At 36.4% G+C, this 14,553-nt stretch overlaps 1 protein-coding gene across 11 annotated transcripts in view; it reads left to right on the forward strand.

Annotated features, from left to right (window-relative positions):
- The window catches only part of LOC127848383 (calcium-responsive transcription factor-like), a 211,335-nt gene extending 197,505 nt beyond the window's left edge, over window positions 1-13,830 (forward strand). For 6 of the 11 annotated variants that reach the window (XM_052380820.1, XM_052380871.1, XM_052380881.1 and 3 more), the window contains 11 exons: window positions 1,496-1,685; window positions 2,388-2,499; window positions 2,701-2,838; window positions 3,847-4,014; window positions 4,504-4,587; window positions 5,977-6,142; window positions 7,695-7,824; window positions 8,072-8,211; window positions 9,127-9,237; window positions 12,290-12,368; window positions 13,154-13,830. In XM_052380820.1, coding sequence (XP_052236780.1) covers window positions 1,496-1,685; window positions 2,388-2,499; window positions 2,701-2,838; window positions 3,847-4,014; window positions 4,504-4,587; window positions 5,977-6,142; window positions 7,695-7,824; window positions 8,072-8,211; window positions 9,127-9,237; window positions 12,290-12,368; window positions 13,154-13,209 — 1,374 coding nt within the window. In that variant the 3' untranslated portion in view covers window positions 13,210-13,830. The remainder of the gene's footprint in view (window positions 1-1,495; window positions 1,686-2,387; window positions 2,500-2,700; window positions 2,839-3,846; window positions 4,015-4,503; window positions 4,588-5,976; window positions 6,143-7,694; window positions 7,825-8,071; window positions 8,212-9,126; window positions 9,238-12,289; window positions 12,369-13,153) is intronic. The other 5 variants (XR_008034493.1, XR_008034477.1, XR_008034490.1 and 2 more) reach the window with 5 other exon arrangements.
- Window positions 13,831-14,553: the final 723 nt, after the last annotated feature.

Here is a 14,553-nt window from a genome sequence, read left to right on the forward strand (position 1 = left end):
GGTTGCATATTGCCCACTGATTTCAGTTCTTACTTGGTCATTTGCCAAATAGCCCCTGTCATTTTAAATAGAAATTAAGCTTAAGACATATCAACTTGGCCGCAACAATTTCTTCCCAAAACATCAAAACACTGCCAAAACAAGAAGAATTCCAGTGTTTTATGACACATTTGGCATCAAGGGACTGTCAACCGCGATTGATGAAAAAAGAAAAGTTTTAAAATACCGTATTTTTTTACAATTATTAGTTTATATTGATTAAAATATAACGACTGGTATATTACTTGAAAAAAGTTGTTAAGTTTTCATATTTCCAGTATATTCGGTAATAAATTTTACTGGGTATGTCTACTAGGTAACTACCAGTTAACTATAAATAACGCAAGTAGATTGATCATCATCGTAACGTGGTAAACCCAGGAATGCACATTGTGCATGCGTAGTGAATTGTATATATTTTATATATAAAATGATCAATCTACTTGCGTTATTTATAGTGTGTAAATCGTTATGTCACCTATTTTAGCAATGTACTTTCGATTTCACATCACAAAATTTTATTACCGATTATACTGAAAATATGATTTTTTTTCAAGTAATGTAATATACCAGTCGTGATATTTAATCAATATAAACTAATGATTGTAAAAAAAAATACGGTATTTTAAAACTTTCTTGTTTTGTCAATTGCGGTTGACAGTCCCTTTAAGAAAAAAATGAGCCAGTGGGAGACTGGATCATTTCCAACATTAGAAGTTTGTGGTGAAGCAGGCCTTAATTGTCATGCAATTACTGACTTGCAAGCTAGTCAGTCAATAAAATAATTTGCAGGTCACCAGGGTTTCTACTGAAAATGTGTGATAGAAATCCAGTTAAACAATAATTTTTGTTCCTTGTGTGTAGTTTCATGGCTGATATAAATTGTAACACTTACTAAGGAATATAAAATATTAACTCCTGCATAAAAAGATTTAATTTTGAAAATGAATATCTATAAAGTAGCAAATTTGAATAAAGAAAATTGTATTTGGCTACAACTATTTCTTAATCAAAAGAAATAAAACAGCTTGAATGAAAGTTGTATCTATGTTCTACAATACATTTTGCTAAAGAAAACTTCCATCCTGGGTAAACCCTGCTAAATACAATTGTTCTTGATAACAACTTTTTATAAGACCTCATAAAACTGCAGAAAAAGAGAGTAATTTATTTTTTGACAAATTAAGGAGAATTTTTAGCCAAGTAAGCCTGAAACAGTTCTTACTTCAAACATTATCGAATGAGCCTTGTTTTGGGACAACTGGCATAATGCATGGGCGTTATGTGTCGTCCCAGATTGGCCTGTACAGTCTTCACAGGCTAATCAGGGACAACTCTTTCCGCCTACACTGGATTTTTGTTTAAAAAAGACATCATTTACCTAAAAATTTCCATAAAAGCAGAAAGTGTCGTTACTAATAAGCCTATGCAGACTTAACACACATGCATGTTCCAGAAAATCGGTGACTACTACCGGGGCTACGTTGATACAGAGGTAGAGATGGACATCCTGCTGACGTACCACAAGCAGGCCACGCAGAGCTTCTGGGGCACCCGCCAGTCACCCAGCCCTGCAAAGCAGTCCACACGCTTCATGTGGAAGTCACAGTACGTCCCCTTTGATGGGGTGCCGTTTGTGAACGCAGGTAGGGTTTTTGAAATGGATTTTCTTATCTTCGCCCGTGGTGTAGTGTTGGCCACTGACCTGCTTCCCTGAAGTCGTCTCAGTTCTGCACGAGTCTGTCCAGCTGCACTTTATTTTGTTTGACTTTACTGTAGCTAGCAGGATTTTTACAGTATTGGTGAACAAGCCCTACGCCCAACCCTCCTCTTTTTTAAGGCCGGCTTGGGTGCATACTTAGCGGCGATAATGTTGTTCTTGTTTTCTTATTTTCAACTTTTGTCAGTTTCATAGAACTTAGAAGATTGTGCTATCTTATACAGAGAAACTATATTGTATTTTGTATTATAACCATGCAATAGAATCTAATATTGTCAGTCTTTAGTATTTGACTGAATGTTATATTACCAGATATCCCATTATGTATCCCATTATGCCTTATCTGTCAAACTGTTTCTCATTGTACTGTCTGTTACAAAAAGTCCTTTAAAATATAAATTGGTGGAGAGAGCAATCCAAGACCAGCTGATTCAGGATATTTCTTTACAAACATTTTTTACTGTGTTTTTTCCCCTACATTCTTCATATATTAGCCAAGCTCTGAGAAAACGGGCCTTAATGCATTTGTGTAAAGTGTCATTCCAGCTAAGACTGTGGGCCTGCACAGGCTAAACAGGTACAACACTTGCCCCTTTCATTGTATTTTTTCCATTTTCTTGTATGGCAGGCAGTCGAGCTGTGGTGATGGAGTGCCAGTTTGGACCTCGCAGGAAAGGAGGGCTGGCTAAGAAAGCCTTGGAAATGGAGAACAATGAATATAGGCAAACCTGCCCTGCACGGTAAGCTTTATATGGCTTTTCAGATGTGTAGGTGTAAGCAGAAGTATTAAAATTATATTTGAAATACTTAATAAGTTCTAAAATGTGGTCCCTTTCCATACAAGTATTTTATTTCTTTACTAATATTAAGCTGTGATGAATTCTTGGGATAAGGAGAAGTTAGTCTTAAATTGATATCAATTAAAAACCTTGTTTTTCCAGGATATACATTAAAAAAGTAAGGAAGTTTCCAGAATTCAGAATAGACCCAAATTTGGACAAGAGGGCAGCAAAGATTGCCATGGACAAAGCATTCCATGCACTGAAACAGCAGAACATAGACAAGATTGGACAGGACAGGTATTGAGATAATGGTGTAACATAGGACAGGTATTGAGATAATGTAGTCATATTGGACAGGACTGGTATTGGGATAATGGAGTCGAGATAGGACAGGTATTGAGATAATAGAGTCAAGATTGGACAGGACAGGTATTGAGATAATGGAGTAAAGATTGGACAGGACAGGTATTGAGATAATGGAGTCATATTGGACGGGACTGGTATTGAGATAATGTAGTTACATACTAGTGACATACAACAGGTATTGAGATAATGGAGACAAAATTGGACCGGACAGGTATCGAGATAATAGTGCCACATAGGACAGGTATTGTGATAATGGAGTCACATAGGACAGGTATTGAGATAATGGAGTCACATAGGACAGGTATTGAGATAATGGAGTCACATAGGACAGGTATTGAGATAATGGAGTCACATAGGACAGGTATTGAGATAATGGAGTCAAAATTGGACAGGACAGGTCTAGAGATAATGGTGTCACATAGAACATGTATTGAGGTAATGGAGTCAAGAATGGAAAGGACAGGTATTGAGATAATGGAGTCACATAGGACAGGACTGGTATTGAGATAACAGAGTCAAGATTGGACAGTAGAGGTATTGAGACAATGGTGTCACATATAACGGGTATGGAGATAATAGAGTCACAGGTGCGATCACAGTACCGATATTCACAATTTTTGCCTTCCTGTTGGTTTCATATTTCTGTTTCAAGAGCACCACAATTCCAATCACTCAAACTGTATTGTATATAAGCATTTGAATAAAAAATCAATTTATATGTGAATTAAATATTGTGAAGGACTTTTAAAAAAATCATTACCAATGGAGAACAACTATATAAGACTTTGTCTTTCTTTCAAATACCATTTGAACATGAACATTTTATTTATGTAACGTGATATTCTATGTTTAAATAATATTTTGTTTGAAAAAAATATCTTTAAACTAAAAATAAACAAGTGAAATATAAATATAATATATTTTTGAAATACCTTACAGGTTCTATGCACAGTTGCCAACAGTGGCGGCCCATGAGTTCCACGAGGAGATAGCAAACCGCTCTGGCATGCACATCGGAATGTCTCAGAGGTCCCAGAGTAAGGAGAGTCAGACACCGCCCGATATTGTGTCGGAAACCCAGGAGTTGGAAAACAGAAAGAAACAAAGGTGTGTACATTATTGCCTCACACACTCAGCTGTTGCAGTTGAAAAGAAATGTTTTACTCAGAAATGCGTTTCTTTCTCCTTTAAGCTGATTGACCTATCTATCTTTTCATACATCTGGCTTTGTTTAATTGTTGTTTATAGTATTATATCAAATCATACTAAAGGCGGCATTAAAAATCTTAATGCGATTTATGCCTGATATAAATTCAACATAAATTATGCTTATAATAATTAAGAAAGATACTTATAAATTGGAATATCAATTAATCTTGGGTACTTTGAAATCATGTCAAAACTATCTTAAAATAAACTGCTGTAAATGTGAAGTACTTTGAGAATAATGATAATTATAATTATGATGTTAATTTCAGACCCATTGATAAATGCAGTTTTTCTATACCTCAAACGCAATTTATGTCATGTATTAACTTCTGTACAATCGCTACTTACATGACACATGTATGCGTCCAGTTCTCTGTCTGCCTTCAGATTACATCCTTTGGTTGCTCAGAAGATTCGGGACATTGTTTCCAATGGGGAAGCACAAGTGTACCATGTTCGCAGACAATTACGGTAGGAATTTTATAAGTCTACTTTCTCTTGGCAAATCAATCTGCTGTTTCCATGTTATCAGCATTTAAATAAGCAAAATTGTATGCTGATTTAGAGTTACTTGAGATATATGATTTTCATGAATTGTTCAGCTCTCAAAAAAAGCAGAACTATACTGTTTTTTATCTTCTGTTAATGTTATGCACAATATCTATTCTGCCCAATTTATCATGATTTCCAATTGTTGAGCTAAGTATGTAAAACAGAAAATAAATTTTACGACTTCCTTAAAATCATTCTATGCTAAGATTTAATTTTGGATCACAGTTGGGAAACCCAGCCTTGATTCTCATGCATGAAGTGTCGTGATTGCCTGATTTGATGTACTTACTGTTTAATGTCTGCTCTAACAATGAGTCCACTGTAGACATAAAGTGCCATCAAGGATTAAGCCAGTGTGCTGCAAGGCTTATTGGGAATGACACTTAACACACTTACCCTGCTTATGCTTTCTTAAGACAGTGTTTTTTTTCACCATTTTTGGAAGAGAGCCCAAACCCGTTGCATAGGGAAAAATCACATTGTTAAGACTTAAATTGGAAAATTTTGATTGGTTTGTTTTTCTTACAAATACTCTAAAATTGAGGACAAAAGTGTTTTCAACATTGTTAAGGCTTATGTTCAACTGTCAAGAGTCAGATAAGAAAAAGAACTGAACATCTTTATTGATATTGTTAAATGTTTAATTTATTTAGAAACTTTCAATTTGGAATGTTTGTAGTCATTTGGGAAAAACGTATATAATATACTGTTAGAGATTGTAAAAAACAACACTGAAACACCTCATACATAGTTCTTACGCAGGCAAGGTCTATCTCCAAAATTAGTGTCAAACAGCTTTATGTCTAGCTATCTGACTGTGGACCCAGTATAAATGAGACTTGTTCTGAGGAAATGCATGTGCGTAAAGTGTTTCCCAGATTAGCCTGTGCCGTACGCACAAGCTTATCAGGGAAGACACATTCCACATACCCTGGGTTTTCGTTTTGAAGAGAATACCTATAAACAAAAAAATTCATACAAGCAGAAAGTATGATGCATTAAGCCCTGTTTTCCCAGAATGAGACTGAATTACACTCAACCCCCTTTGTATATTAGTCGTGTTCTGAGAAAACTGGGCATAATGCATGTGCGTAAAGTGTCGTCCCAGATTAGCCTGTGCAATCAGGGACATAACTTTCCGCTTTTATGACATTTTTCATTTAAATTTAGTCTCTTCTTAGCAAAAATCCAATCTAGGCTGAAAGTGTCGCCCCTGATTAGCCTGTGCGGAATGCACAGGCTAATCTGGGATGACGATTTACGCACATGCAATATGCCCAGTTTTCTCAGAACACAACTTATATGCAGGATGTATGTGTGTCGAGACCTGCTGAGTGCCTCTCCAGACAGCCACATCTCCCGGCACGACCTCAGCCTGTTTCCCACCATCACAGACCTGAAGAACCACATCCATCAGGCTGTGAAGGACATCGAGAATGGCACCCTCCCCCTCACCGCCACAGGACTCAATCATGTATGGGTCTCTCTGTCAAGACTAAGAGGCAATCGAGTCACACTCTTGGAAAATGGTGTTTAATGCATGTGCGTAGTGTCTTCCAAGATAAGCCTTTGCAGTCTGGGGTCGAATTCCAGAAGCATCTTAAGTTAAATTTTTGTCTTATCCTTAAATTGGGAAATTTTCTTAAGTGTGTCATTTCATATTGCAATAGATTGGCATGAAGATATACATTTAAATAACATCATTTTGCCAATGTTTTTTTAGAAATACCAAAAAGACATGTGTTTTCTTATTTGGTTAAGAAATACAAAACTTTCTAATTTTGAACTTAAGTGAAATAATTTAAGAAATGACTTAAGATGTTCTGGAATACCACCCCTTGCACAGGCAAATCAACGACAACACTTTATGCTTTGATGGTATTTTTCGTTTAAAGGAAGTCTGTTCTTAGCGAAAAAAATCCAGTTTAGGCGTAAAATGTTGTCCATATTAGCCTGTGAGAAGTTCACTGGCTAATCTGAAATGAAACTAGGCATATGCGTTGAGCCCTGTTTTCCCAGGACGAGGCATATGTACATAGTGTGTACTTCATTGTTGTTTGGCCTCAGTTTGGAAATACAGCCTTGTTTTGGATTTAAATTCTGGTTGGTGTAGCTGTTTTGGCTGAAATCATATTACCGTAATAATTAAAAGTTTTCAGACTTTTTCACTCAAACAATTTTTCTGACATTTTTTACAATCCTATTTTACAAGAATTCTGCCTTGCTGCGCTTATCTGGTGACACTTTGATCATACAATTTAACAACTGGCAGACAAATACCTTCTGGGCAATGGAGAATTGCATTTGCGTTATTGGGTGAATTACCATGTACATGTATTCTGGTGTTAAATGGTATAACTATGAATACTAGTAATAGAAATGGTTTCGCCCATTAGCTTAAAGTAAACATACATGAAAGTTACTAACCCGCATGGCATTTTTCAAGAACAAGCTATTATTCTTTGAGACAATTGACCCTGTATACATTACATAACGGTATCCAGTTGTAAATGCTATATTTTATTTTTAAGTCTCCACATTTTCAAATGCCTGTATTTTTTTATCTAAATTTTCTGACATCTGTATTTTTAAAATATTTTGTGTAATCTTAATTAAAAACTTAATTATGGTAATGTGCTTCATTATAACATTAAATAGTATTAAAGGGCTTCCTAATAGTGACAGCCATGTTGAAACACAAAGTGGAAACATCCTGTGACTTGTTACAATAATTCAAGCTTTGAGGTTAACAACTCAATTCAAGTAATAGCGTAAATTATTTATAAGTATGCAACTCATTTATGATTTAACTCAAATTTAGCGTACAATCAGTACAGGTTAACTTGACAGTGGCTATTTACAGTGTCTCATAATAAAGCATTTATTTTGTAGAAAATCATAGAATATGATTTGACTCATTTATTAAACCTCGGAGTATACATTACCTGTTTAATAAAGCTCTGAATTCCATCACTTCATGACACTGAATTTCGCATCTCACTTACCCTCCCTGTGTCCACGTGTAGGTGAACCTAGACGCTGCTGGCAGCTCTAATGACAGCCTGATGACGGACCTGTGGTCTGACATGACCTCCATGTCGTCTGGCCCCATCCCGGAGACTGTGACAGTCACTCTTACACAGGCGCCTGGGGAAGGTGCGTACAGGGGGTTTGTTTTCAACACTGCTCTGCTTTGTCATTTTTCTACAAAGTAGCAAAAAAAAAACCCAGTAATTTGTCAAAATGTAGGCAAAAGGTTGCATCCAAAAAGGCTTGCCGAGTTGAAGAGCTTAAAAAATGCCATTAAACATCATTGCACTTATTATTATTTGATTCATCGTAATTTGTATGTACCGGTATATAACAACTTTGCCATACAATTACACGACCCTTTCTCCACCAGATGGTGAGCATGTGATCTCTCGGATAGAAACCCACATGAGCGACGGCAGCACACAGATCAGTACCACCCTGACACCAGAGACGGCTCAACTTCTGGCACGGCTCAACCCTCACATGTTCCCGCCTGCAAGTCTTAGTCAGGTAATACATTGAGGGCCTAGTGTGACATTGTTGTTTCTGCATTCATACCTCCTGTACCCACTGAAATATTTTCATAAAACTTTGCAAAATTGTCAAGGTCATTGTGCAGAAGTCCGTCTCATTTTGGCTCAAGGGTCAAGGTCACATTTTAAGGTTCAAATCTCATATACTCTGTGAAGGATTTCATGAAACTTGGCCAGAATATTTAGGTTATTGATACATTGTGTAGAAGGCAGTAGTCATTCATTCTTCTTGATTGGTCAAGGTCACAGTTGTAGGTCACTTGATTACCCTTAATGTTCTCTCATAAATCTCTCTTTCAAATCTCCGATATGTATTCAAAATAACTGCCAATCAGAAGATGTCCAGAAGTAATGAGTCAATCACATTGGCTCAAAATCAAATTCAACACTTATCCAAAAAATCTTTGCAGGGTAAAGCGCTGTCTTTAGAAATGCCTGGTATTTTTTTGCATACATATTTTTATGTAGAAATATTGATTTTCCCAAATGGTTGCATATTCTTCCTTGCAGATAAAAACTTTTTATACACTTGTTAGCCCTCATATCATTTTTTTCATAAACTGCATTTTTTTTTTCAACATGCTAGCTCACTTTTGGCTATTTGTTTACTGAGGTTTTGCTTACATTGAAAGTCTGCATACAAAGACAGATTTTGTTTGTTTCATTGTCTTGAAGATATTATATACTAGTATACTATATAGAGATGACATGAATAAATCCAGGCAATATAGTCATATTCAAAGATAGCAACCATACCCACATACACATACTAAGCTTGATGGATGGGTACTTACGCATTATTTATTAGAATTATTTATTAAAAAGAAAGTGAGTATTCAATACAATTGCAGTTTCAAATGTTGGGGTAAAATGTGTTGTTTAAATATTGCAGCTTAAGGTACAGTCAGCGGAACATTCGGGAGGTGTGGACATTGCAAGACATGGCCTGGCTCTCACACCAGATATGGACCACTCTAATGCATTTTCTGGCCTTGACATACAGGTATTGCATGTACCATACAACGCATGAGCCACGTTCTTGGAAAACGGGGCTAAATGCATGTGCGTAGAGTGGCTTCCCACATTAACCTGTGCAGTCCGCACAGGCTTATCAGGGACGACGTTTTTTGTTGAAAGGAAGTTCCTTTGCATGCTGGGAAATTTGTAGTCTGCTAAAATGTCGTCTGCTGAATTTCGAAAATTAGCATTTTCTTCAATTTTTTTCAAAGAATACTATCAGAATAGCAAACAGTTTGGATCCAGATGAGACGCCACGTTCTGTGGCGTCTCATCTGGATCCAAACTGTTCGCAAAGACCTTCAAAATTCGGTTCCAGCACTGAAAGAGTTAAACACATGCATCGAATCCTGTTTTCCCCTGAGCAAGGCTCATATGCTATTTATAGGTTTATACACGGCTATGGTGCGCCTTGAGGATGTATCCGCTTGAGGGCAAATAGTTCTATAGTTGTGCTTATATGGCATAAAATCCCACAATAGTCAGGTTTTTAACTGTTTATTTCATACCTTCAATGCAAGTGTAATGATACTTAAAAGTCATGTACATGTATATATTTTGTTCAATTTATGGACAAAGCGAGGTTACAGACTGCAGTGTAAATGAAATTAATACTTCTATTGCCATGCAGTAGAACCTTGTTATTTGAAAGATGCTGGGACCGAGAAAAATACTTAGAAATAACCACTTTCCAAATAAAACAATTCTCTGTAATATTTTGAAGAATGGTGTATATGAATTTGTTATTGACCTAATATGTGATGAGACGTTTTATATTTCCATTAACACAATGTATTTGTTTAAACATTTATTATTTTATTTAAATTTGGTTAAATTATTTAAATGGAATTAAGTTTGTTTTTATGCCCCCTTCTTGGAAGAAGAGGGGGTATATTGTTTTTGGCCTGTCTGTCATTCTGTCCCAAAACTTTAAACTTGGTTAAAGTTTGATAACTTATGCAATATTAAAGATAGCAACTTCATATTTGGTATGCTTGTGTATCTCATGGAGCTGCACAGTTCGAGTGGTGAAAAGTCAAGGTCATCCTTCAAGGTCAAATATCATTGTATTTTTCTTTCCTAAAACTTTACCCTTCCTTAAAGTTTGGTCATATCTTTTTGAATATTGAAGATAGCAACTTGATATTTGGCATGCATGTGTATCTCATGAAGCTGCACATTTTGAGTGGTGAAAGGTCATAGTCATCCTTTAAGGTCAAGTCAAAAAATACAATCCAAGGGATGTAATAAGCTTTAAAAGAGAGATAATTTCTAAAACTGCCAAATGATATGGACATTTTATTTCAAAGTGGCACAATAGGGTGCATTGTGTTTCTGACAAACACATCTCTTGTTTTGCGTTAGGTAAGACTTATTTGTAAGAATATTTGTTAAGCAATTCTTATTATGCAAACTGGTAAGTGCAATTCCTGTAGAAGTCACATTTTTGGCCAAATTTTCATGAAATTTGCTCAGAACATTTGTTTCCTTGATACGAGAGTTGTGTTCAAAAATGGTTCCGGTTGAATAACATGGCTGCTGGAAGTGGGGCAGTTTTCTCATGCCCCCCCCCCCTCCCTTTCGAAGAAAAGGGGGTATCTTGTTTTGCTCATGTCGGTCTGTCCGTCCACCAGATGGTTTCCGGATGATAACTCAAGAGCGCTTATGCCAAGGATCATGAAACTTCATAGGTACATTGATCATGACTTGCAGATGACCCCTATTGATTTTCAGGTCACTAGGTCAAAGGTCAAGGTCACGATGACCCGAAATAGTAAAATGGTTTCCAGATGATATCTCAAGAACGCTTATGCCTAGGATCATATAACTTCATAGATACATTGATCATGACTCGCAGATGACCCCTATTGATTTTCAGGTCACTAGGTCAAAGGTCAAGGTCACGGTGACCCAAAGCAGTAAAATGGTTTCCGGATGATAACTCAAGAACGCTTATGCCTAGGATCATGAAAATTCATGGATACATTGATCATGACTCGCAGATAACCCCTATTAATTTTCAGGTCACTAGATCAAAGGTCAAGGTCACGATGACCGAAATAGTAAAATGGTTTCCGGATGATAACTCAAGAACACTTGCAGGATCATGAAACTTCATAGGTACATTGATCATGACTCGTAGATGACCCCTATTGATTTTCAGGTCACTAGGTCAAAGGTCAAGGTGACCCGAAATAGTTAAATGGTTTCCAGATGATAACTCAAGAACACTTATGCCTAGGATCATGAAACTTCATAGGTACATTGATCATGACTAGAAGATGACCCCTATTGATTTTCAGGTCACTAGGTCAAAGGTCAAGGTCACGGTGACCTGAAATAGTAAAATGGTTTCTGGATGATAACTCAAGAACGCTTATGTCTAGGATCATGAAACTTCATAGGTACAATAATCATGACTTGCAGATGAACCCTATTTATTTTCAGGTCACTAGGTCAAAGTCACAGTGACCTGAAATAGTAAAATGGTTTCTGGATGATTACTTAAGAACGCTTATGCCTATGTTCATGAAACTTCATAGGTATATTGATCATGACTCGCAGATGACCCCAATTGATTATCAGGTCACTAGGTCAAAGGTCAAGGTCACAGTGCCAAAAAACGTATTCACACAATGATTGTCAAGGTCACGGTGACTCAACTTAGAAAAATGGTTTCCGGATGATAACTTACGAATGCTTAGGCCTAGGATCATGAAACTTCATAGGTACATTGATCATGACTCGCAGATGAAATAATGATGAAACTTGACCAGGATGTTTGTCTGGACAATATGTAGGTCAAGTTTGACATTTGGTAAAGATTAAATGAACTGACTCCTCTCAGGTGAGCGAACTAGGGCCATCTTGGCCCTCTTGTTTTATGACAGTAATTGCTACCTAGATTGGCTAATTCAGTTTGAACAGCACATTCTATAACTGTATAAATAGAGCAAACACAAATCTACCATGAACATAGTTTGTGTGAAATAGTGTTTATTTGTACATGACTCGTTGGACTTTTTTATTCTGTACAGGATTCTGAAACCAATCTCAGCAATACAGGTCCAATATTGAGTATCAACATCCAGCAGAGTGACCCCATGGTTCCTCCAGGCAAGTTCAATTAAGTATTATACTGGCCTGAAATACTTTATTTATAACATTAAAATACATAATATGTTCAAGCAACTTAACCTTTTTGGTCCAAAAAATAAATTTCCATATTTATTATTTTTAGCTCACCTGAGCACAACTTGCTTATGGTTTGTTCGCCAGGATCTTAAATTTGAGTACCAGTCATCCCATTAAAAAAAACGAAAATTGGTGTCACACAAATAATAAGAGGCGGTGGGATATTGTTTTGGCGTTGTCTGTCCGTCTGTCTTTCCGGTCGGCCGGCACTTTTGTGTCCGGAGCAATATCTTGGAAGTGCTTTGGCGGATTTCATTGAAACCTGGTGTTAGTACATATATGGATAAGAGGATGATACCTGCCAAATGGCATTGTTAACCATCTGATAATAAGGGAGTTATGGCCCCTTGTATCTTGAAAAATGCTTTTTTTGTGTCCGGAGCCATATCTTGGAAGTGCTTTGGGGGATTTCATTGAAACTTGGTATGAGTATATATATATGGATAAGAGGATGATGCACACCAAATGGCATTGTACGCCATAGGATAATAATGGAGTTATGGCTTTTTGTATCTTGAAAAAATGCTTTTTTGAGTGTCAAATATAACACTTTTGTGTCCAGAATCATATTGGCGGGGGATATCAATTCAGTGAATTTGCTTGTTTTAAAATGTATTGAAACCAAGCAACCAAGGTACTTTTAAAAGATGCTTAAAATCAGTGATATGTTGTGTAATGAGCTAAAAATGCTTGATGTACATATTCAGATTCCCAAGTAGACCTCATGGACATGAATACAGACAACGAGGAGGAAGATTTGTGATCATGTTTTATCTATGGACATGATACAGACAGCAAGGAGGAAAATTTGTTATAATGTTTTTGCTATGGCTGTGAATTCAGACAGCGAGGAGGAAGATTTGTCATCATGTTCTGCCTATGGACATGAATGCAGACAGCGAGGAGGTTGATTTGTGATCATGTTCTACCTATGGACATGAAGCGATGAGGAAGATTTGTGATCATGTTCTATCTTTCATAATGGACATGAATACAGACAGCAAGGAAGATTTGTGATCATGTTCTACCTATGGACATGAATACAGACAGCAAGGAGGAAGATTTGTGATAATGTTCTACCTTTCATTATGGACATGAATACAGAGAGCGAGGAGGAAGATTTGTGATCATGTTCTACCTATGGACATGAATACAGATAGCAAGAGGAAGATTTGTGCTGATATTTTACCTATGGACATGAATACAGACAGCGAGGAGGTAGATTTGTGTTCATGTTTAACCTATGGACATGAATACAGACAGCGAGGAGGAAGATTTGTAATCATGACATCATGTTCTGCCTAAACAAGCAGCGGCTGTTTTTACTTCAAGTGCAATGTATGATTAATATATTTTTTATTAAAAGTTACTGTTATTAGCTGAATTGCATTCTTGTTGTTTAATTACCTGTGTTTTATGCAATTTGTTTATGCCTATTTTTGAAAAGACAATTTACTGGCAATCATTAACTGGTAAAAAGTATCATCAAAAGACAATTTCTTTAATATACTGTAATGGATAATTTTATCCATTGAACTGGATATAACTCTCTTACTTGTTACAGTGTCAGATCTCAAAACTGATGATCCAAATTTGATGCAACTTAATAGTTTTGTCATTCCATAAAGGTGGACAGGAATAGTGTGACGATTTTTCGTGGAGTAATTACCCTTTAATTACAAATAGGACAATTTTTATAATCAGCAAGGTATGCAACAGAAAACATTACTTATCTCTGTAATTCATTCTTTAACATTTCACTTGAACAAAAGCTTTTTCATAACAAGCTTTTTCATTTGCTTAACAAAGAACTTACATCTGAAGATCGCCGTGGCGTAGTTGATATGGTGTGCGCCTAGGGATCGGGAGGTCACGGGTTCGATCCTCACCATGGGAGCGTTCTTTAGATCTCCCCCATGGACACCAAGGAAACAGACTCAAGAGCATTTCATATAAGCTTAGGCTTGTTATGCAATCGAGCTTAAATAAATAGGTTTAAAAAAAGAAAGAACTTACATTGATTTACATTTATACAAAAATAATTGCATTCATACCATCATATTTTTATTACAATTGAGCATCATTTCTCAAGACACTTATGAACCAG

The sequence above is a fragment of the Dreissena polymorpha genome, chromosome 1, assembly GCF_020536995.1.
Source record: "Dreissena polymorpha isolate Duluth1 chromosome 1, UMN_Dpol_1.0, whole genome shotgun sequence".
Lineage (NCBI taxonomy): Eukaryota > Metazoa > Mollusca > Bivalvia > Myida > Dreissenidae > Dreissena > Dreissena polymorpha.